This window comes from Ciconia boyciana, chromosome 2, assembly GCF_034638445.1.
Source record: "Ciconia boyciana chromosome 2, ASM3463844v1, whole genome shotgun sequence".
NCBI lineage: Eukaryota > Metazoa > Chordata > Aves > Ciconiiformes > Ciconiidae > Ciconia > Ciconia boyciana.
The window spans coordinates 142185000-142210229 of NC_132935.1; the positions used below are offsets into that span (position 1 = coordinate 142185000).

Here is a 25230-nt window from a genome sequence, read left to right on the forward strand (position 1 = left end):
GACCATATGCACACACTTATCTTGCCCGTTTCAAGGTAGAATTGATCACCTTAAATCCCAAAGAAATAACAAAATGACGAGCTCAGGCACATGGGAACACCTGACCATCCCTCCGGGACAGCGCACCACTCCCGCATTCCCTGTCCATCCAAAAATGTCATATTTTTAGCCAGTGATACATCAATATGGTGTTCAACTCTTCCTGTTCTGTTTTATTACTTACATTGTTTTATTTCCTGCAGCACTTAAAAACCATATATATGTACGTGTGTGTATATCTATGTGTGTGTGTATTTATGGATGTATGCGTGCATATGTATTCTGTTACTTATCTTGAAAGACACATTCCACTCTGTATAGATGAACATCAGTGATTTTTTTTCTTTATCAGGCAAGGCAAAGGATTTAAAGCTAGAAATTCCTACCAACCCCATTCTGCAGTGTTTTTCAGATACAAGCTCAAGTTGCAAACATTTTCTACTCTTCTTTTTCTTTGATATTACAAAATGATTCCTAAAAGTCTTTCAGATACATCTCAAAGCTAGAGAAGAACATGACAATGCCTGAAGGAAAGAAAACAAACTGCTGATATGATGGTTGGTTAATTAAGTGAACAAGTAGCATTAGGACATTTAACTTGACGATGGAAAAATAGGTGTGCATAAAGTCTTAGCTAATGAAGAAAAAGTGTTCATAAAAATATCATTTTTGCTAGACATCTAATCTGGAAAAAATTAATTTGGAATGTTTTATGCTTTCAATTTTTAATCCCCCACTATTTTGACTTAAAGCAGTTATTGGTACAAATTTGAACAATTCAGATGTATTTTTACAGCTTTCTTGTTTCAGTAAGAAAGCTTATCTATGGATAATTTCAAAAGCACCAGAAGCAATTAGCTGCCTGTATTTTATTAACTTTCAATGGTTATTAGGTGCCTTCCGTATGATTCTTTCAAAACAACCTACATGGTCATAGCAGCAATTCTGAAACTCTCTTGGGACCAGAGCAAAAAAGGCAAGATGTATCTTCTCACTGTATTTCCCTTTAACCTTATGGTCATGATGATAAATACCTTTTCCCCAACACAAACTGATTTTAAATGGAAAATAACTAAGAAATATAGGAATTTTTTTTAATGTGTTACTTGAATAAATCCATAATGAGTCAGGAAATCATGTTACAGCAAGCAGTCTTATAGCGCAGTTTCTGTGGACCATAGTATGTAACACCTCTGTAATGGGAATCAAGAATGAGGGGTGTTCTGCCTCCCTAGTATGGCCATCGTTTCTGGGGCTGGGAACTGTCCTCGTAGGGGACACAGCCTCGACAGGCATGACGAGGACAGGATCACAGCATGCCTACCCAGACAGCAGCAGCAGGCAGAGTTCACCTGCTACAGATCGGTCTTGCACCTGCCTCGCTGGACCTGTACTTGTGTCACCGATCTCTAGTGCTGAGCAATGCAACAGCCTTACAGGGACCCATCTCTGCAAACGTTGCTTTTAGCTGGGATGTCCCTGCAAGCCCTTCCTGCCTTTACATTTCAAAGACTTGATTTTCAGACTTGCTGAACAGCAGAAGGTGAAATGAAAAGTGGGTGTCTATGCGGTCTTTGGGTACCACTAGTGTGCACACTTACAGTGAAGGATAGAAGGAGGATCAAAAAGAGGAATTTGTAGGATCAGGCACTACATTCAACGTTCAGTTCAACAGGCTTTAAAACATTACTTTCCAGTTAAATGAACACCACTAACATCAGGTCAGCAAAAACAAGTACCTTGTAGCACCTGAATGCCACTCGAAGTGTAGCAATAACAAGGGCTTTTATTGCAAAAAGAAAACATGATTGTTTTCAGAAAACAGACAGCAATATTCCTTGAGAGGCTAGAACAGAGCAGGTTCAGGAGTGACTGTGTGTTGAATTAACTACTGCATTCCTCTTAAATGTCCAGGTCTGTTCTGCAACCGAACCTGGGACGGCTGGTTGTGCTGGGACGACACGCCTGCTGGAAGAATCACTGCTCAGAATTGTCCGGATTATTTTCCAGACTTTGATCCAACTGGTACAGTATTTCTTTTTATCATCTTATCTTTCAAGGAAGTCTTTGAAACATTTGTGCCATTGAGTGGAAGCATGTTTCCAGTGGCATTTTTGCAGCATTGTGAAATCTCAGAGAGTTTGGCTGAAATTAAAATATATCAAGCTTTTGGGTTGCCTAATTTATATATTTTCATTTTTAAAATATTTTATATGTATTTATATTTTTGTAAATATAACCCGTGGTTTTATGGAACTTAGTTTATGAAAATATTAACTACTTAGTTATAATATCAAAACATTTTTAGCGCCTCATTCTAAGTTTTTATAAGGAAGAGAAAATGTTAATGTGCATGAAATATGTATCATCATGTTCTTTGTTCAGTTTTTATTGGAAAATACCATTTTATGAAGAAGATGAGCAGAAATAATGTTCTTTAAGTCTCCAAGTTTCAGTTGCTCCTTGAATTGTTCATACAAATACAAGCAGCCATGCAGACTGTCATTCAAGAATGTTTAAAAGGACAAATGAAAGGAAAAATCAAGGACAGAAATATTGCTAAATAGATATGAGGAAATATTGGACACAAGTATAACTCCACAAAGTGTATTGTTTGAAGAAAGAAACAGTTGTGTGTTCCATGCTCAGGACGTGTTGCTTATAGGCGGTGCTTGATGCCACAGTGTGCTAAATCCAGCATAGTCACAGTGAACCAATTGCAGTTAAAAACTATGAAACTAAACATTTCAGAGGGGGAGAGGTATCTAAATCTAAAAATTTTCAACAAGGTTAAACCAAAGTGTATGTGCCCAACTGGAAAGTAAGGAAACAGACTATTGCATAGCTGCGAATTAATTACCCAGTACCTTTAGCTAAAACTGTTGATTTTGTTGAGCTTGTTGCCTGTTTAGAAACAGAGGAGTTTCCCAGTTGGATCAGACCCAGTGTGCGTTTTGCTGAATCCCATTTGCAGTAGCAGCCAGATTGTTCAATATTTCTGTTCTTTATAAATCAAGCTATCCACGATTATAGAGAATTCACCCAGCAAGTGGGAAACTTCCAGTGTCAGTCCCAATCTGAGAGGACTCAAACCTGCATCCCAACTTTGATGGAGGAACCTCCCCCTTTCCAGGGGAAGTAGGCATTGGACAGGACGGATTGAAGGATTTGTGTGCCTGGAAAGTGAGCTCGTGTGGCAGTGTGATTGTCCACCTCTTGTGGGAATACCCTGAGACCTACCCCACAAGTCTTTACAGAAGTTTACATCCCTGAGACACACAACGGGCACCGAATCAAAACATCTTGTCTTTTGTGACCTTTTTTTGCTTTCTGACACACTAGTCTTGATCTCTTTTCCGTACGGTGTCATAGTTTTCAAGGATGAGTCTTGCAGCAGGGCCATGCTCATGGCTAATCATTGGAGCACCTGGGGGGAAACAGGCTGAGGAGCTGAGACCCTCAACTGGAGGGGTGCCTTTGACCTAGGTCTCCTCTCTGTGGACAACTGCTTCAACCATTAGGCTATTTGCACAAAAGATGCCAGAAGAGCATTTTAAAAGAATTGGCCAAATTTGATTCAGTTCCCAGACAGAAGTGCCCACGTTCAGGAGAGAGCTTGAGGCTCTGGATCCTGAGGTTGCACAAGCCTTTTCCTACATGCATGTTAGAGATGCCTCTTGGATGGGGTCTGTACCTTCTGCTTCAGCCCCCATTTTGTTCATGATATCCTCCCCATGTGGCAACAGCCCCTTTGATGAATAGAAAAATTTACAACAAGGCTTCTACTTTCCCTGCTTCCATGGTTTTCATAGGAAAAAATTTGTGGCACTAACAGTCCTAGTTTATGTACACTCCATGCGCTATTGAGCTAATACCTGTGAAAGGTGGTGTTGGGCAGCCCTGTGACCACAAAAGTCTCCCCACGACTCGAGGGCCTCATCCCTCAGTGCATGGGCGTGATTACAGAGCCACTCTCCTGCTCCCTCCCAAGCCACCTATTCCCAGCTTTTCCACTTGCCCGCTTGTCTCCAGTGACTTCTTCTGAACTAATTGCTCCACTACAAAAACACTCTTCAAAGTAACACTTGAAGCCATCCGTGGAGAAGCACCTCACTCCACTTATTAATGGTCATTAATGCCAAGGTCTGTGGCTCATACGGCTGATTGCAAATCAATCCTTAATGTACAGATGCATGCTGCAGAGCCTGGCCCACAGTGTGTGCATACTGCAGTTACTCTTTCTGCCATGCTTTAAAACTTGCAGATTTGGGAATTTTTTAGTATTCCTGTTCTCTGTACACAGCCATAGGGGGAAAAGCCTCCTCCAGCAATTAATTTCCTGCTGTTCTCTCTGCTGTCCTGTCTAGGAACAGTACCCATGGTCTTCTGGACTCAGTATTTTCCCCTGGCACATCTCTCTTCTCCTTGTCAGCACCTCTGTCAGCCTCTTTGCCTGCATCCTGGTCAGTCAACACTGTTTCCCTGGCTTGGTAGCATCTCAACATCTCCTGGTTGAGCCAGAGCCGCTTTCCCAGAGTAGCTGTTGAGTTCCCCAGCACCTATTACAGCTGCAGCATCACACCAGCAGGTAGCCAGCCTTTGCTTTACAGGTGGCTGATTGTCACACTGGGACTTAATGAAGTAGGAAGGAGACAAGAAGTCGTGGGGATGACTAGAAGTCTTTCAACTGCTAATGGAAGTGGCTGACACTTACAGGTGGCCAAAAGCACAGGTTCAGCTGCCCTGAGAAGTCTGTCAGATTTTGTGTCACAAGTCATTATTTCCTTTGGTAACGTATGCCTGTTAAAAAAAATACAGCTAGATTTTCTACTGAGAAACAGAAAATTCATCCTAAAGAACAATGATTTTACAAGATGAAAACTGCAGTGCCTATCAGATTTCCTTCCCTTTAAGTCTCTGTGGTATCAAACCACCTCAGCATGTATTTTAGGCATGCAAATAACTCTATGGACTTCTGAAACAAGGATTTCACGCCATGCTGCTTTGGGCTGCACTGAGATCTGCAGAACCACTGTGTATCAGCTCACTGATGGCTTAGTTACTTTCGTTTGAGGCTGTGTATAGCTTTGAGTCTGGAATAAAATGTTGTCATTCAGCTTTCTTTTTATGCTTTGATAGGTACGTCATTTGTAACTGGAAAAGTGAAACATTATCTGACAGCATAGGATCAGATCCTCCTTCCATCTGCACCTGTGGGTGCTGTATACCAGCTCTCTATATCTGAACCCCCAACAACATTCAGCATCGATGCCAAGAAGAAATTGCTAGAGTATGTTAGAGTGTAAATAAGGTGAAATCATATTCTGGAGAAAAGGATCCAGAAGCAAACTGATGGAGAAGATGCTCAGTGCCCCTTTCGTTTTATATCTGACAACTTCACAATTAACTACCAGATGTAGTCCCACTTATTTCAGTGAACTTACATCAGTTCTTACTAGATAGGAATGTCTAGAATGTCTTACTAGATAGGAATCTTACTAGATGTAAAGTGCTTTGAAAGGAGGTAAAGCCCTCCTCTCTCTACAAGTACATGAGCTTGTCTTGAAACTGTACTTCTGTATTGTTTTTATAACAAAGCTCAAGAATGGTAGGAGATACAAAATGCTGTGACTTACCACTGGCTCTGACATTCTCTGCCAAGAAAGTTGTTATTGAGGTCTGGGTTTAGGGAGCCAATACTGGTGATGGTGAAGTCCCATTTCTTAATTTTGAAGACATTTTAAAAGTGAAAGAGTTCCCAGGTTGGAAATAATTGCTTTACTTTGCCTGAGGGATAGGGAGTGGATGGTCGATCTCCTTCTTTAGGGAACCAGGTGGAGAAGGCAGTGTCTTCCTTGTTCTGTGCATGTGTGGAACCTAAGTGATATAGCAGCTACTCAAAATTACAGGCTGTCAAGCATAGTAACAATGAAGAATATTTTATTGTAATTTTTACTTCTTGTCTTGCTGTTAAACATGTGAAAAGCTGATTAGGCAAACAAAGGAGCACCAAATCTTAGAGAGAATGATGTATTATATGAAAAATTCAGATTTAGCCTAGATGGGGGTACTGGCTGTCTACATAGTGTCTGGACAGGTCAAAGAAACTGTCTCAGATAGAGCTTGGAGAATTGCTGTGAAAGGTGTGCTCCTTACATTCCCACTGGCAGTCTTTGGAAGAGCGCTCTTCAGAGAGCTATAAATGGAATGTGTATTTCCTTGATTTAGATTATGATATCAAATCAAAATGAGGGGTGACCTCATCGCACTCTACAACTTCCTCAAGGTGGGCAGCGGGGGGGGGTAGGTGCTGATCTCCTCTCTCTGGTGACCAGCGACAGGAATGAGGAAATGGAATGAATCTGCGTCAGGGGAAGTTCAGGCTGGGCATTAGGAAAAGGTTCTTCACTGAGAGGGTGGTCGGTCACTGGAACTTCCCCAGGGAAGCAGTCACGGCACCAAGCCTGTCAGAGTTCAAGGAGTATCTGGATGATGCTCTTCGTCATATGGTTTAGTTTTAGGTAGTCCTGTGAGGAGCAGGGAGTTAGGCTCGATGATCCTTATGGGTCCCTTCCAACTTGAGATATTCTATGATTCTATGATTCTATGAATCTGTGTTCTGAAAGAAGGAAGGACCACTGCAATAATCTAGTCTGTTCAGTTAGCTAGGGCTTCCCACACTTCTTTCCCACCTGAGGAAGCTCTATTCTGCGAAAGGAAATTAGTATCTTAAAGCTAACAGACAAACAGAAACCTGTCTCTACAAGCTGTGACAACTTTGTCCTTTTCAATAAACAACTGTTGCCTCTTGTAGCAATCTCTTTCTCACAGTGACTGTCACATGCAATGTGATAATGCATAAAACCAAATCAATTTGTCTGGAAAACATACCGAGACCTACTGCTTTAACTGCAGTGACAGCAGGAAATTCATTGTCTCATCCGCTCCTGACTGTGAAGCTCTGAGCAGGGCTGTTTTATACTCCCCTATTCAGGCAACTTGCACAGTTTCTCTTGAATTGTATTTTATATTCATATTTTATCCAGGTTAATCTTTGGTGTAATCCCTTTGAAATGGTTCCAGGTCATGCTGAAATTGCTAGGAATTGAGTTTGATAGGAATGTAGTATGTGAGGTCCCCTTGCTCTGGAGCGTGGATCACGGTGGCAGAGGGGGCAGAGGCACTGCGGTATCTCTGCAGCTCTCTTCTTGTGCCATACTGCGGCCTCTGAATTGCTTTGTCTTTCTTACAAAATGTCTTTAGAGAAATCAGGGTAAATGCTCCATGCAGGAGAAGGGGGAACAGACTGAATAGCTCTTGCAGACCCTTCTGGATTTACCGGCTGTGATGCCTATGACCACAAGGGACCGGATTTGAGGGACACAGGCGCACCCTTCTGACAGCTGGCGAAATGCACGACGCATTCAGCTGAGCGGGTTGCCAAGCTGACAAGAGCAGTCATTGCAGACGAGGAATCATGGCCTTCCACAAACCAGGGAGGGCGAGAGACCTTCTGGGTCGCAGCAGCACCTGCGGCTCCTTCCACCCCCTGGCTCCCGGCAGGCAGGGAGACCGCTGCCTCAGGCATCCCCTAATTCAAGCACCTTCCCGACCGTGGTCTCCCTTCCACATACCCAGTCCATCGTGTGCTCCTTCCCACCCGGCGCTGTGCCTCGGCAGGACGACGTGCCTGCGCTCACGGCGGGCAAGGAGCAGCATCCTCGGTAGGCAGGAGCCCCAGGGAGCAGCGTAGGGAGGGCTGGGTCTGGGAGAGCCCTTCTCTTGCTGCCACAAATGCAAATTTCCTGACTCTGTCTAAAAAAGCCAGCTCTGTATTTCTGCTGGTCCTATTTTCCTGTCTTGAAGGGATATCATTTAGACAGTGATAAATAAAACAAACCCGAACTCTTTGTCCAGCTGCTTCTTTTCCTCCTACCCTTCTGTATATTTCTGTCCTGCTTCTTAGCAAGCTTGACAGCTGTATTTTAAAAATCAGTTCTTATCCCCACGGTGCACAATATGACTTTATTATGCAGATTCCAGTTCTCCTGACTGAGGCATTCTGATGATAGTGGTAACTCTTCACTTATTAGGACACTGGAACTGAAGTTTTCTAGGGTCTCCATTGTATTATATCAGATGATTGTTTCGGTTTTGAAAAATTTTCTTCTAGAATATTTTACTGAGGATGTAAGTAAATCAGATGTGCTACGTCAGCTATTCCCTCATCTGCAAAACTAAGTACTACACAGGTCTATCCAAACAATGGCAAAGAATCCAATGTCTGGTATGTGCTGAGCATGCACTGCAACAGAGGAAAACTTCTTTCTACTTCCAGCTTATAACTCAACAATAAATAAAAAAAATGGTGTGGACTCTTTTAACATCTGCTAGCTATAGAGTTGGTCTAATTGTAAAAAACCTGACTGATAGAGCTATCATGTTTGTTCCAGAATTATTGGGTTAAGATAACTGTTACATATAAATGACCGAGTTGTTTTTATTAAAATACGATACATAAAAGCGCTATTGGTAGCACAAGCAATACCACATGCAAAAATATTACTACTGGTTAATCTTTTTAGACACTTCACTACTGCCATGTGGACAAGATTTCTCTTACCCAGTTTTCCCAGACAGCTCTTGAAGTGTCTGTCTTTCTAAGCTAACTACAGAGAGCCTGCACAACTGCCTATGAATTGCATAACTTTGAGGTTGCTAAAGTCAGGTGAGACAAATCCCACACAATGTCACTGTTCCTCCACTTGAGGAATAATGTGATGCCCAAGTGGTGCGCTATCCAAGCTCATAGGGTACAGACAGAGCCTAAAAAATTAGTGTTTACATCGTATTTGAATAATCTTAAAGCACACACTTCCATTTTGCCTTGCTAGTATTGCCTTACCCATCCTTACACATTTGTGTATTTCTTCAGAGCTTCCTAGATTCTTCTGGTTAGCATAAAAACCAACACGTGCCCGGGTTCATAATCCCACACCTGCTACTGGGCCACTGTAGAATAACTTGCAGTAGAACAGTGGTTGGGTTACAGACTTGCAGCTTTATTTCTGTATAAAATCGTAGATATAGAAGAGGCGTTTGACCTGTTTGAGTCACTGGGATGGACAGTAGGGAGGCTTATCCCCCAGCCCCATATTCTGACAACATCACAGCAAGAAATCTGTGGGCCATGGCTGCTTCCAGACTAGGATCAGTTGTGTTTGTCTGGCTTGAAAGAAAGGTATGAGGCAACAGGTTTGTCTCTGACTTACAGAGGCCACATTAAACTTCGGCAGAGTGCCGACCTAGGCACTAAAGTACAAAGATGATAGATGATATTACCGTTATACTCTATAGCATATTAACAAAAGCCGTGTGCTTTGCAGAGTGCATGGGATAGTAGGTAAGATGTTTGTACGCTGTGTTCCGTGGTAGCATAACCATTAATCTTTTATCTATGACTGAAAACTTTTTCCAGCTTTAGATAATATCTGGCAACGAGTACAACGGGAACATTGCTACACAGGCAGCCTGAGATTATCTCCAAGCTGCAGCGATGGAAGGCTGAGATAACATGTACTGTTCCTCTTGGTGTTGTTGATGCACGTATTGATTTTCAACAAGTGCCCCAAAACAATGATTTGAAACTCACAGTAATTTCAAAAGTATGCTGTGTTCTGGAGGATTGTCTTTTTTTTTTTTTTTTTTTTCCAATGGCACTATATAAAGTGTATTTCTAGTCAGAGGAAGATAGCTTAGTCTATACAATCCTTACTTTGCCAGCATGAGCGATTGTTTTTCTGGGTGTATGGAGAGAATATGAATCTTCCAAATTAATAGACTGATTAATCATCAGAGCTGATTAAGAAAAATAAATGCAAATGTTGGAAACAAAAAATGAAAATGGGTATGTTCAAATGATAATTGGCTCTGTAAAAGTGTATTGACTGGAAATGCTGGTAATCTATGTATAAAGCCAATAAAATTATAAAGCTAGAATAGGCAAAGGGAAGTCAAGATAGACTTTTTAGACTATCTAAAAAGTCAGACTTGGAATACTGTGTTTTTCATAAATAAACGGCTGTGTCACTACCTAAGAAAACATCAAATAATTTAAGTTTCTGATCTTATCCTGCCTTTGTTACTCGGGCAAACTTTCCAGCGACTCCCATGTGGCTAATGCTTGAGGGAAGGCCAAAGGAACTAGTCCAAAACTTGGCAGGTGATTAGGAGTGACGCTCTGCGCCTCAGGGTCCCATGTTTCCCAGGCAGAGATGTGAGCATGGCCGGGAGGACACAGGCACAGCACACGCCTGCGGCTCCAGGCATCCCTCCGAGCTGTACGGTGCTGAAGCCCCGACCGTCCCCCCGCCACAGTGAAAGGGTGCGTGCGAAGGAGCACGAGCCTGGAGAGCGATGCGTAAGGCAGGGCTTTTGGGAAGGATGCCAGAGCCACCTGCGGCACAGGAATCATCACCAGAGACACACGTGGAGAGGCCAAACACACATCAGATTATTTAAACAGAGAACTCTGCAGCCATTTTAAATTAAACTGGACAGGTGGGACCTGCGCCAAACTGTTTGTCAGGCCGCTTCTCCCGGTGCCTGCGTGCTCTGCAGCCTCAGAGGAACACAAGCAGTGCTCCTGCTCACCCCGGCAGGATCGAGCTGGCAGGGACGCTGGGCAGGACTCTTCCACCCCGCTGCACAAACCCATGGCTGGCGCTGGGGCTGGCGCCGTCTCCGGCACCCAGGCTCTGCTTTGCACTGCTTGCTGCCCTTTCTCTACCCAGTGTTTTTAACTAATTATTTCCCTTCATACCTGAAACCCTGCACACTTTCTTCAGGTTTGGTGTCGGGGCCTGATGTTACTTTCTTTTCCATAAACAGCTTTCAACAGCCTTTTAAATGAATTATTATTACATAAGTAGTTGCATCTGAATGAAGGCTGGGCATATATACTTCACTGCATTCACTCAAGACAAGAGGAGACAGATAAATTACAAGTATACCATCAGATAAATCTCTGAGAAAAAAAAAACAAAACAGACAAATGTATATTAATTGCACAAGTTGAAAATCCTTTGGATTTTGTTACACAGGCTTTTTATTTCCAAACACAGACATTCTTTTTTATGGATTTTTAAATGTGTAATATGCATATGCTAAAGTAACTATTTTTGCAATTTATCATCAGAGAGGGCTTCAAAATACTGTGATGAAACTGGAAACTGGTTCCGCCATCCTGAGAGCAACCGAACTTGGTCCAACTATACCCTGTGCAACTCTTTCACCTCTGAAAAATTGAAGGTATGCTACAGTTAAAAAGGCAGTGATTGTTTGGGAATGGTTTTGGGCTGGGCTAGCAGTAAGACACATATGAGAGAGGTCAGAATAGTCCTCATCTTTTAGCTTTATTTGTTGCACAAGAATTTAAGAGCATTGTCCTCATGATTTTAGCTTATTAAAATTATTTGTGGAGTGCTCAAACCTAAATATAGGTTTGCTACGGGGTGGATAATTTAGTGGCAATTCATGCAACAAGTTTTGCACTATTTTTCAAATGCATTTTTTAATTCCTATGATTTTCCCTGATTGTCCAACTAAATGATCCTTTAGAATTTCGATTTTGCTTTCTGTAACAAGTAGCTTCCAAGCTGTTAATGTCTTCTCTGCAGGGCTAGAAATATTAACATAAGTTAAAATTATTTTTCTTAAGCAAAGAATATCACCCTGTACTCACTCCCTTTGAAAATAAATATTTATGAAGGTACCATTAATCCAGAAAATCCTGCAAGCCTGAACACATTTAACTTTAACAGTTTGACTGAAATCATTGAGACTATTTACAATAATGAATTAAGCATTTGCATCAATATTTCCAAAATGAAGTCGCTAAGCTGAAAAAGGAGAACTAAATATAAGAGCACCAAAAGAAACAAGGAGAGAGAAATCTGAGAAAAGCTTAAAAAAAATTAAGTTAGGGAAGCTCATGAAAATAAACATATTTCTCAAATGTGAGTGGAGCTCCAGGAAAATCTGATTACAGATTTGTGACAGGATAATTTGTGACTGTTTGGAATTGTGGAAGGAAAAGAGTCAAAAAGTGATTTGATTTGGGGTTTGTGTTGGAGGATCTTTTTTTATGCAGCCAAAAAGCAGTATGTGGTTATATTTAGTAATGATCCAGCTGAAAGTGCCTTGGAAAAGTCTACTGGACTAGGCAGGAGGTAAATTCTAAAAGTTTTTGCAGCATGAGGAACCATCGTGGTAAAACAGGGCTCACCTATGTGACAAGGAGAGAATAATAGTAACAATCTGAGCTCACAAAGGCATTAAATGGAAGCACCATAAAAATATAATTTTTCCAGATGTTGGCCCATGTAGGGAGGCAAAAAATGTAGTTCTGTTACCTATTATCCATGCCTTCCAGAAGTTTTGAACATCATTCAAGCAAAGTGCAGATAGAACACAAAGGAAAATTATACGTACATCAAGATTCTTCTGAAACAAAAAATAGTGGAAAATGCAGAAAGAATCTATCTTTACAGAATGCCAAGTTAGACTATGACCTTTAATCCAAGTCCTCAAAAACAGGACTATGCTTCATTTGTAGACTATTTCCATGTACCTATGGATAATATAATTAACTGAGTAGGAGGTATTCCTATTAGAGAGTTCTCTTTCCTCAAGTGAAGAATTCTAGGGGAACAAAAAAGAACATTCAGGTGTTTCTTTTAGAAGTTTTCTAAGCCCAGGGTGAAAAAGATCTGCATAAGCTAAAAATTTGGTGAGTCAGCGTGTTAAAAGTCCTATATGTCAGAAGGGTCATGACAGATTGCCATTTCAAAGAGTGCAGAAATTAATAAAATAGTTCGTTATTTGTTTGAAGTTAACTGGAAATTCCAATATGCTATAATCCTGAGACAGATCACTTAAAAAAAAATATTGCAGCTAGTTCTTAAAAATGCAGTGATAGACCATACGCTTTGTTAGCTGAGAGTTCAGTCCATTCTGATCTGTCTTCGTTGTTATTCTTGGAAAGCTTTTTCTGAGCAGTTACCACAGTAAGTTTACATGGAGTAATCAAGAATGCTATTGCTGAGTCCCAGATAAACAGGTAAACTGATTTAGCAGTTGTACACTGAAAAGTAGTTTGAATAAACAAGAGTCCTCTGGGATGCACATAGACTTGCATGTAGCTATCTGGAAGCCTTTCCTACTTCTAGCTGTTTCAAGCTAAGGGTTGTACACAGGATAGGCAGCAAACCAACATATTTTTGAACAGTTCATCTGTAAATTAAATTCAGGCTTAAAAATTATATCAATCTAATATAATGAAAAACCACAGCAACCACTTAGTATGGAGTGGGAGAAATGTCGCATGCAGGTAAAAACCTCTCCCACTACTCTGTATTCAGAAAGCTGTCTCATCTTCTCTGCACTCTGGTCTTCCCTCTCTGGGGTTGCTGGTGCTCTCAGAGCAAGCTGTCAAGCATTTGCACTCACTAGCAATGTTGTGGTTAGTCTTTGTGAAGGAAAACTAGGAGACCGAGGGTATTTGCAGTAAATATGCATAGATTTCCATAACCTGGTGAATGATATTTATACTCAGATCATGTCTGTTGTACATGGTCAGGATGGTATAAATGTGACTTTGGTTTAAATCTGAATCAGGCCACCACCACTTAGGTTAATGAAAGCAGGAGCTGATTCCAAAGTTGTAAAACGACTGAAGAACAAACTAGGTAAGATGTGCACCTTTGCTAAGAGGAATGGATTTGTTTTCTGAATTTTATTTATATTTGTTTTCAAATGAAAGTTTAAAATTACTTGGAAACACCAAAAAGATGTGAGCAGCAAAACTTAGGGCTACAGAAAGCAATTAATCTAATTGATGAAAAAAGGAAAATTGCTCTTGCATAACAAAAGAAAAATGAATTAAGTGGAGCTGAAAGGAAAATAAACCCAGCAGAGGAACTAAGGCCTGCTATCTAGTCTTTTTTTCAGGACAGGCTGATACTTATTAGTGCTTTCAGAAAAGAAGGCAATGGTGAAGCCTGGCATACCATTTAGCCTCCTGCAGTCTTCTGACAGCTGGATTATGCTTCAGAGCTTGGCTGAGACCAAAGTATGACATTTAAATATCGCAGCATTCTGCAGCCCAGGTGCCCTCCTGCGATTTTGTTTCACTGTTGGCATACAAAATATGGATAGGCCTATCTTAGATTTCACTGATAATAGTCAAAGCAAAAGCCCAATTATCTGTTTGCGCATACAGGCTTCACAGCACTGTAAGACCATCTAGTTGCCCAATAGCAAGGTTCATACCAATGTGAACCAGAATTTGTCTCAGGGTGTGCTGTTCTAGTGTGGTAGGAGTTGAGGATAATTTTCATCTCATCTGTTGCTTTCATGACTCTGTAGGACTTAGCCATAAGCCCCATCTGACTTCTCTCCAAGGTGAGAATCCCAGCATTTATACCCACTTGTCATAACACAGTTACTCTCTCAGTTATTTTAGTTGCCTTCTTTGTACCTTTGTTAGCCCTTCCATGTCTATAAGGTGTGGAGATTAGAAACGCACATGCATTTAAAATGTGCGATGTAAAGTTTAAACAAACAGAGGCATAATGATGTTCTACCCTCAGTACCTTTCCAGATGATATCCAACATTTTGTTGACTTGTTGGCTGTCATTACACAGTAAGCCAATGATTCAGAGAACTGGCCAGGATGGCTCCAAGATCTCCTTCCTGAGTTTGGTTTCCAGTTCTGAGTTCAGCATTGTGTAGGCAGGGTTTAGATCATTTATCCCTAGGTATATGACCCCATTTTTTTCTGTATTAAAGCTCACATAGCATCTTCTTGTCCCCTCGGTTATGTAAGGCCCTTCTGGAGTCCCTCACTATTATCTGGAAGACCTAAGTATCACCTGGAAACGTAGAGATTTCTCTGCATCAGGTCACTGATGAATATGTTGAACAAAAAGCCAGCCCTGATACCAGTCCCAAGGGCACCTTACCACTGACTCATCTCCAAAAGTGACCATTAAGCTTTTGTTCCCTGTTGTTTAATCTGCTTTCAAACCATAAAAGCTTTCTACCAATCCTGCGGCAACCTATTTTCTTTATTAATTTTTTTTTTGGTGGGAACTTGTCATGGACTTCTTGAAAGTCTGAATGTGTTATGTCTGCTGTGCTCTCCTAGAGCTTGGGGAAGTTAGTGACGCATAGTGTGAGCAGGGATCTCGCCAGTTACTTCAGTGCAGCAGAAACAGATCAACTCATGTAAGAAACACTTATCTCATCTTTAGACCATGAGTCATGCTATTTAATAGATTGCTGATATTAAAAGTATATTGAAAAAGAACCTTTGAAAGAAAAGGAATACAAAATGGGAGGTTGATTTTGTAGATTCTTCCTCAATGAGAAAAAAACCTGAGTGCCTACAAAGTGTTCATGTTTGCCTTTTCTTTTTGTTAATTGCAGATGGCGTTCATACTTTATTATATGGCGATCGTTGGCCATGCTTTGTCTATAACATCCCTGTTGATTTCCTTGGCAATTTTCTTCTATTTCAAGTAAGTGTTTCTTACAGACACTCTCTCTTCTTTCCCTGAGGGATCTCAAGTGGTAACCAAAGAAAAGTTTGGAAGGGGACATGGCAGTGAGAAACAGCTCTTCTGAGTGCCTTTTTGTATAATCCTGGTAAAAAAGTTTCAGCACAGGGTCATCTTGCCACTGGGACATCTCCCAGTGGTGTGTAGCCAAGATCATGCTGTCATATTTATCAAGACTGGTGTAAAAGTGCAGCCTATAGGGAAATGATGTAACTGGGAATGTGGTAAGGCCCTTCATTTACTAGTTGCCTATTGTTCCTTGAAGGGCACATCCAGCCCCTGGCAGGTGCAGTGACTGCATAGGGCAGTGGCTTGGATCCCCCAGCTCCTGAAGATCGGGAATACCTTCATCCGATGCTGAAGGACTGAGCTATTGACTTGAGTAGGTGCTCACAGGACTCAGCACTAAGCGTGAATCTGACACTAGTGTGTAGCCTGTCATCATCATTAAAAGGAAAAATAGCGATGTGCTGTATCAGAACTTTAGAGGAGACTAAATTGATATTCACTGAAAGCATTGCAGCTACTGTATGGCAAATTAACTAGAGCATTTAAATCTTGTCCTTTAGTGAACCTGTCTGCACACTACATATTATAATGTGTCTGCAGCAAAGGAGCAGAGGGAGCTCAGATTTGCCATCAGACATAGTCACAGCTTCAGTTGCAATCGGTAATGAAGGGCTGTCTGGGAACAGCCTTTGGTTTTTAGCTCAGGGAAATGGTAAGCAGTAGAAGACATCAAAGGCACTGGGGAAAATATTCGAGAATAAACACTGGACAAGATCCTGAGCTATTGTACATCCAGAGCTATGACGACTTGCATAAGCTATATTCTTCTAGCTCTTAAGCAATCTTTTTAAGGTATTTCACTGTCATAACATTACTATAAACTGCAAACTTCCCAGACTGATAGCACACTCAGAAATCAGGGTTGTAATGTCCATTCACAGATACTTTGATGAAACAGAATGATACATCCAGTATAATGACCCAAATGGGATGGTATCATACTGATTTCAGCAAAGGTGCATCAGTTACTTGTAATCAGACAGCCAGACCATCAGTTCATGACCAGAGACAGGGAAATGCTCACCATCAGTAGGGTATATCTGGAGATAACTGCAACGTAATCTAAAAGGCCAGGTAAAGTTTTCCAACTTTACTTGGGTAAAGGTTTCCAAGGATGGGAAGGAGTATTCCCCACGCTGCACACTGGGAAACAAAGTAAAAGTAATATAAGAAACAATTACAAATGCTTCTGAATAAATAACACACACAGTTATAACCTGATGGACTTTTATTGCCAAAAAACTTACCTCATTCAAGAATACAGAAAAACCCCAAACTCTTCGAAGAATGCAGTATTCTTTGAGCAGTCAAGGATACAAGGAAAAGGGAACACAAAAAAAATCTTTTTTTCTCCACAAGCTTCTTTACAGAGTTTAAGAAAGAATAGTTGCACAGTAACGGTGACCTGTAGTAATTAAAAGTCCATCACTGTTGTTGTTGTAAGAGTATACTGTTTCAAGATTGTAATTTAGCCTGCAAGAAATTATTTCAAGCTAAAATTATGCCAGAACACAAATGGGCCTGTCTGAGAGTATTAGTAAACTTCTTTCTACATGAATGTCAACAGATTTGAGCCCTTGATGAGCATCCGAAATACAAGTTGTTATTTCTTTATCATCATCCTCTCAGAAAGATAAATTATATTATTTTGTGTATTCATCAATCTATTTCAGCAGCTCAAAGACATATTTGCAATCCAGAAGTGTAGAATACTTCTAGGGATTAATTATCTTTCCAGCAGACAGATAAAGAGCATGACTTTTGTATACAGGTCAGAATTTATCATCTGTTTTTATTTGGTTGATGTTTCTAGAAAAACGAAAGCCAAAAATAAGCCCTCAAATCTCCCAACTCAAATTTAACAAATATACCAAATGCATTTTTTTTCAGATCTTAGTGACCAAAATAGTAACTGTGAATTATGAGCAGGTTCTAAATTAATACCTTCCCACTCATGCCAAATCATGAATGTATATATGCCTTATTTTCAAAAAAGACCAGGATTCATTCTCTGTATAACCTTCATTTTCCAAAGCAGTTTTTCACACTGAAATTTCCAAGTCTGAAAAGGGAAAAATTGGTCATTTTTTCTATTCCTTTATCTTGCAGCCTTAACTTAAAACAAAGGGTATTTCTGTAAACATTCAGCTATTCCATTTTGTCATCTGTAAGGTCAAGGAATCATAACAAAGTACACACAGTGCATTTTCTATCATGAACATTTAATTTTAAACATTTACTATGACTCTTTTAGTACAGAGTTTTTATGTGTCTAAACTAACTGGCATTTGTTAAATGTCTTGGAATTGGTAGATTTAATGCTCTGCAGCATAAGTGAAAAACTTCAATGCAATGTGACAAGCTTTACATGCTGGATTGTGAGATATCAACTTCATGATCTGAATTTCTGAGATGTGTTTTTTTGGCCACAAATACACATGTGAAGATTTGTAGAATTCATCTAGCACATAGCAAACACAAGATTCCAGCTTACACATGCATAGTAATTGCATAAATTTGGGAATAAAAAGAACCCCTTGCTGAACCCCCACCTCTAGTGCACAAGGGATGGTTGCCTTGCTCTAAAAATCTGCAGTGAAAGGTGCTCCACAAAACCCCACATACCTTGTGCCAGTGCTTAAATCAGTTCTAGCCTCAGAGTCCCTGTATTATTTAATCTAAATCTTACATGAGGCACCTTAGCCTATTTCTGCTCCCAATTTTGATCTATATGTGCTACATATCTATGGATATGTTCAGGTTGTGTGCCTTTTAATAGTAATTTTCTTAGTAACATTATGCAAAGCTTCTCCCTGGTTACTTCATCCGCTGCTGGTCCCTGGAAAGGTACACCATGGATGAGGGTGTCCATATAGGCTGGAAAAGGGTATGCTTAGTAAATTGAGAGGCCAGAAGGTGGCATAAATCTTAGAGCTATACAGTTAGATGTCTGTGCCCCAACTGCCAGGCAGGAAGGGTAGTAAAAGAACAAGCCCCCAACATCACTACCACCAAGAGTGAGTTTAGGAAACATAGGAACATGAAATGCTTGGACTTTGCATAGGCTATAAGATTCTGTAAGATTACAACCTCAGAATAGGTGGATCCAAAATACAGGTTGTGAATTCTGCTGATTTCCAGAGTTTGATGAGTGACTGTGATAACATGCAGTAATCGTATACAGACATAGCTAGAAACTCTGCCCAATAAACTCTTGAATAAACCACAGCCACAGTAATGCTTTGACAAAACTGGGAAGAGCACAATTTAATCTGATTTAAAATCCTATACCCAGGCTTCAGAGTTCTTTGGGACAGTAAAGACAGGATCTGGTTAAATTGGCTGCCCAAAATGGACCAAGAAGGTGATTTCTTGCGGCAGGATCAGGCTGTCTGACTCACTCCTAGCTCTGAGTCATGGACAACGCACGATCCTGACCGGTCCCAGGCCGTGCTGAAAGACTCATCTTTGCAGCAGTCTTCCAGACAGTAACACACCTCCTCCTCTCTTTCCTTCTCCAATTCTCCTTCCCCTTCCATGACTAATACATGGCACAAAGGTTACAGGAAGAAGCAGAGAAAGGAATTAAAATAGAGCACTGCAAAATGGGAGGACAAAGAGGAAACCAAACCACAATCATAAGAAAGCGAGAATAAAGCTGTATGGGAGCAGGGTTCATGTTACCTTCAGTTGTTTTCTATCATCTGGCTATGACAGTGATAGGTTATTTGACCTTCAATAGAAGGCAAGCTGTCGATCAGACAGTCAATCAGATAGCAAGAGATGGTTTGGGGGTCATATAATAGCCTTTGACTATAGAGGCGGCAATGAACAGTTTGCAGAGGTTGCCATTTCCCACATATAAGTCTTTCCTGGCAGAGATTTCCTTTCCTTTCAGTTTTGGGTATGAAGATTTATAATGATCTGGCATCACAGATGTTGCAGTATTTTCGGAAGGGAATACTGAATCAGTAGTGACGAGCATCACTAAGCAATACTAACTCATAACAGGAGACAGAGTATTCATGAAGTAGAGTGTCTAACAGTTACATGCATCATCGCGTTATTGCAATATTTTTATAATTGCAAACTGAGACCCCATTATCTTACATGATAAAACACAAAAGAAAAAAAAGGAGTCCTAGCTCCAAATCACTTCCAGTTGAATTATTAAAACAAAGACATTTGTATAAAGACAGATGGGGAGTACAATAAGTCTAGATTTGCCAGAATAATAGATGATGTGTTGTGAATGCACCTACAGTCTAATTGTTGCCAGGACTTTTAAAGGAAGTTGAAGAAGGATAATGGGTGGAAGGATAATTTGTGTAAGCTTGTTGGGAGTTTTCCCCAGGAGTAAGGGAGAGCATGGTAGAAAGCATGAAAATAATTTGAAAACTAAACAAGTGGGTAGGAGGTGGAAAATAACTGTCTGGGCGTGAAAATCGGTATTCTCGATATTCATGAATGAGAAGAAATGACAGATTCACAGCTCAGATCTATGAAGAAAAGAATGCTAAAAGCTCCTTGGAAGTTACAATATCCTAGATGCAATAGAGAAGTGGAGGCTAGAACTCAAAAATAAGGGTGACTCTGTGAGTAGATAGGAGGACCTATCTCTGTCAAAGGAAATGTAGGAGACATAGGATAGATGTGAAACACAGGGGAACCCCAAGAAACACAGCAGACTCTGAAACTCTGCGACACAATTGATAGAGGCAAAGTGACACAAAAAACTCACAAGTTTTAGACCCCGATGACTGGCTTAGTGATGCCTTCTTCCGTACTGATTAATGAAGTGTAGGGAGCATACAGAAAGATGGGTGGGGGGTGTCAAAGAGCCTTCAAAAACACCACAAAGGAATGATTAAGAAATCAGGAGGAGGGCCAGGAAGAGAGCTAAGAGAAGTTAGAGAAGGAGAAGTTTACATATGATTGTCAAAACCAGCAGAGAGGATGAATGAAGTAAGAGTTTTGGTTTTGCTGGAATGTTCTCCTCTCGGTGTGGACCGAGTCAGGCAGGTGCTGATGCCATTTTGATCGCAAACACTGAAGGTCAAATTAAAAAGTGAGAGTATGGAAATATACGCTTAATGATCCAGATGGGTCTTTAACAAGAAAGCTGGAGTCAAGGAAAAAAGGTGGGGAATACTGAGAGGAAAGTAGGAGAGCAATGCGGGAGTAAAACTAAGAGAGGAAGGCAGGCAGGGAAAGGAGCTTGGCCAACAGATGAAGGCAACATGCAGTGAAGGACAGTCCCATTTAATAGAGGAGTAAGACTGGCAAAAGTCAAGCAGAGCAGTGAGGAAAGACAGGAATGGGAGTGGAGGCACGTGTACCTGGCAGAAATTATCACAAAAGACTGTCTCTCTGTACCAGTAGTCATGTAGAGAGGCAGGTGGAGAGACAAGGGTCTGCATCTCTGTGGCCAGGAGCTGAAGACACTGCTCTAACTAACAGGGAAATTTTTATTTCTTGGGAACAGGATTGCTGTGATGCCTGTTCCCAGGACTGGAAGAGAAAGACAGAGGGAGATGGGCACATGATAGTGTCCCAAGAAAAGTGGGGTCAGTAGCATAGGCAAAGTATAGTGATGGAGAATGGGGAGAAAGGAAGAATCAGGACTGGATAAATACCACCAGAGCTTAGGAGCAGAAAAGGAACATTAGACTGGATTTGTGTTGGGGGCAAATACAGATAGAATAAGCACAAGAACACACTGTAGGAAAAATAGCTCCAAAGAATGGGCTGTTTTGCCCAATATCCTGTCCTACAGTGCATCAAACTGAAAGTGCATCTAGCCCCATATCTGGTGCTCAACAGTTACCAACAACTGATGCTAAAGGAAGAATATAAAATCAGGGCAAGTGTAAAGAGATACTCTCATTCCTAGCCCCCGGGACCTGCATTTCATGGACACCCTGAACCAAAGAAGGTGTCTTGGTGAATAAGGAGGTCAACAAAAGTGATGAGCGTTGCAGGATGATGATGACCATAACCATAAAGATGACCTCAAGCTGAAGGAAGAATTCCATCCAATGACTCAGAAAATAGGTGTAAGGAGAACTAAGAATAAGTGGCAGGTGACCAAGGAGCTAAAAAAGGAAAATAAATAAATAAACAAACAAGCAAAATAAGCAGAAAAGAGTTCAGTTGGTTAGATTAGCTCTCTGCTTTTAAAGAAAGTGCATTCTGTGTTAGCCTCCACACGCAGAGCATCAGAAATTCACAGCCTGTGCTCCGTTCCAGGCTGCAAAAGACTCCTAGTGCCGAGGGGGAGGCTTGCCTCAGTGAGACATGGGTACTTGCTCTTAGCTGTTTTTTACCTACCGGTTTTGCCTGCTTGCTCTCGGTGATCACTGAATACAGACATCACAGCATTATCTAACAATCCATAATTGCCTTTCTGCAATCACCTCCTGCCAGCTCCGGCCTGTGCTTGGGGGCACGGAGCACCACGGGGGCATGGTTCTCTTCGTAAGGGTAGCCGAGGTGGTGCCATGAGGATTTGGGCATGAATTAGAAAGGGGAGACGGTTCAGGTCTGAAACTGCAGTCATGATTTGGTTGCACAAGAAGCCTGTGAACTTCTTTTGTGAAATTCTGCTACCCACAATAGCAGAACCCCTACCGTCCCCAAAATCAGCCATTCAGAAAAGATTGTTGCTCCTTCTGAGCAGGAAAACAACCTCTTCTGGTTTGGGATCTCAGCTGGAGTTAGAAACATGCAGGATACCAAATCCCCCTGTAATTTAAGGGGATTCCTGCCCCAAGTTCCTATCCTGTCTCACTAATAATTCCTAAAGTAGCGAACGTCTTTCACCTGAATATTTGAGAAATTGAGTCTCCAGGGAACAGTTACTTATAAAGCACTATTCCTGATGTTCGTTACTAGTACCATGCACATCTAAATTCTCAGGGTTCTGCTTCACCACTTAATATCTCGATTACCATGAAACAAAGAAAGGCATCGAGGGCTGAGAATGTAGCCAGATAGCTCTTTACAACATGGTCTAAAAAGCATGTGGTACTAAACAGGTGTAAAAACAAAACCAAAAATTTGTCAGAGGTTATGGCTGCAATGCAAGGCATGTATTTTCTGATTAAGCCTTGCCAAAAGGCATTCTTGAGAGACTGTTGCCAGAAAGAGCTTGTTAAAATGATATCAGAAGAAAAATACTAATTTACGACGTGTGATACATATTTTTCAGGAGCCTCAGCTGTCAAAGGATAACACTGCATAAGAATTTGTTTTTTTCTTACGTGCTGAACTCTGTGTTTACAATTGCCCACCTCATTGCTGTTGTGCCTAACCCAGGCCTTGTAAAAAGGGATCCCGTAAGTACTGCATGACTCCTCTCCATCTTAACATCCAAGTAAAATTACTACGGCCACGCCGAAACCAGACATTCCCATTCACCAGTTAATGACAGCTGTCTGGTAAAACACACACGGAGGGTGCATGTTCTGAGAATTTCAGTCAACCTTGCTCAGATCTTTCACCGAGCAATAAAAATCTTTGAATTTGGTACAAGAGGGAGAAGCCTCAGACTTGCTTGAGCCAGCCCATCTGTATAAACGTGTGTCAGATCCCCACCGCTCTCAGCACTAACTACCTGACATTTCCCAACAAAGCTCCTGAAGGAACGGGCACTCTTGATGGCCGCCTGTCCTTTCTCACAGACACACACTCTGGGGAGTGACAGGGATGGGGAGGGATACGGCTTATTTTAAAATCCCCCAAAAATATCTGCTTGCTGCATTTTTTAGCTTGGGAGGTGGTAAATCAAAGCAATAGCTTGCTTCACTGATCTTAGATAGTGATACAAATTGTGCCAGCCCCTCAGCTGATAAATATGTATGGCAGATCTCAGTCATGCAGCTCTGATCTTGCTCTCTAACAGAGCAATTGCATTGTGCTTGCCGTCGTTACACCAGCCCCAGCTGATGTGAAATTAATGCAAGCCTGGGAATCTCTCAAGTTATGTCACAACACTGATCAGCTTCTCTTCTAATAAGATCGTTCAATTACGGTTCAACCATTTATCCGCTTCTAATTTTGTGAAAGCAATTAAACATTAGCACCTGGTATTATCTGATCACGTGTGTGTCTCCTAAATGTGTGCTGGTTAAGTAAGCTGATTAAAGCTTACTGGTTAAGTAAGCTAATTAAAGCAGGAAATATATAGACTAAAGAAAACATCGCCAGTTCCAGGGACCATCTGGAGATTAAAAAATAGAAGAGCAGAAGAATAATTAAAAAATCACACATTTTGTTTCTCCTTACTGCATAGCATCATACCTACGTAGCCTGTGCAAGAGATGCAACGAAAATACACTTGATATTTGAAGATAAAAAGCTAGCACATTATATCAGGCACCTAAGTTGAAGCAAGATCATTACCTCAGGGTTAAGAGTGGTACTTCCTGACAGCAGAAGTAAATTATCTGAAGTGCTTTAAACTAAAAGTTGAGGCCGCGGCAAGGACTCGTGTGCTCCAAGATTTCATTAAAAAGCTGTATCTAGTGCCTTTGGGCTGGATCTTTATTTGGAGTGAAATCTTGACCCCAGTGAAGTCAATGACAAAGCTCTCAGAGGCTTCGGTGGAGCCACGTAGCCACAGGACAGGTACAGCGTGCTGAGCATCACCTGACGAAAACCCTAACCTCCGCTGCTATGGCAACAGACAGTATAGAAGTGACATAAGTGGGTACCTTCGGAGGCCGTGGAGCCCCAGAGCAGTGCGGAGTGTCATGTATGCAGTCAGCTTTCAGGTCTCAGGGCGGACTATAAAGAGAACCCTTAGTGCTGGAGACAGTCACAGTCCAAGCCGGTGTCCCTCCAGTGATGTTACTGAATGTAGCTGTGTTAGCAAACCTGGCCACAGCTAGTTAGCTAAAGACATGCTTTCATGAACAAAGCCCTTGTTTTGCACTTTCTCCCAAACCAAATTTGCATGTCTTTGACTCAGCAGTGAACTGCTCTCTAGAGGCAAGGTGCCAAACTTGGGGCCAGAAGACCTGGGGTCTCCCATTTTTGTTCTGCAGTCAAGTACAGGATGAGTGTACACTCACTGCTTGATCTTGCCTCACTTTCTAGATTTCCCTTCCTTAAAAAAAAAAATCAGGAAAAAAGGAGGTAAGGTGACCTGCTAATATGTTCAAAGTCTCCCAACATTACTAGAAAGTGTATTCTGTTATTTTAGTAACATAATTAACTTGAAATACATGACTGGGAAAAGAAAATTAACTACCAGGGGCAAGTTTCTAACACATGATGAAAACACATATAGTCTCCATGTGAGTATATGAAGACTTAAAGGATTTGTGTTAAAAATTTACTTATTCCACCAGGTAGATTCCTATAATATTTTTATTTTAATGCTGATTAACAGAGAAAATGAAGGTTTTATAGCTTGTTTTTTTCTATCCCTACTGCACCCTCTGTTTTATTAAGTCAATTTTAAGATGACTACTTCTGACTTTCTGTAGTTTGCTGCAT

The 25230-nt window shown here is 41.1% G+C and overlaps 1 protein-coding gene across 1 annotated transcript in view; it reads left to right on the forward strand.

The window, feature by feature from the left end:
- Positions 1-25230, forward strand: part of CALCR (calcitonin receptor) — a 174065-nt gene that overhangs the window by 110180 nt on the left and 38655 nt on the right. The window contains exons 4-7 of the mRNA XM_072851497.1: positions 1954-2064; positions 11237-11349; positions 15530-15621; positions 22940-23066. Coding sequence (XP_072707598.1) covers positions 1954-2064; positions 11237-11349; positions 15530-15621; positions 22940-23066 — 443 coding nt within the window. The remainder of the gene's footprint in view (positions 1-1953; positions 2065-11236; positions 11350-15529; positions 15622-22939; positions 23067-25230) is intronic.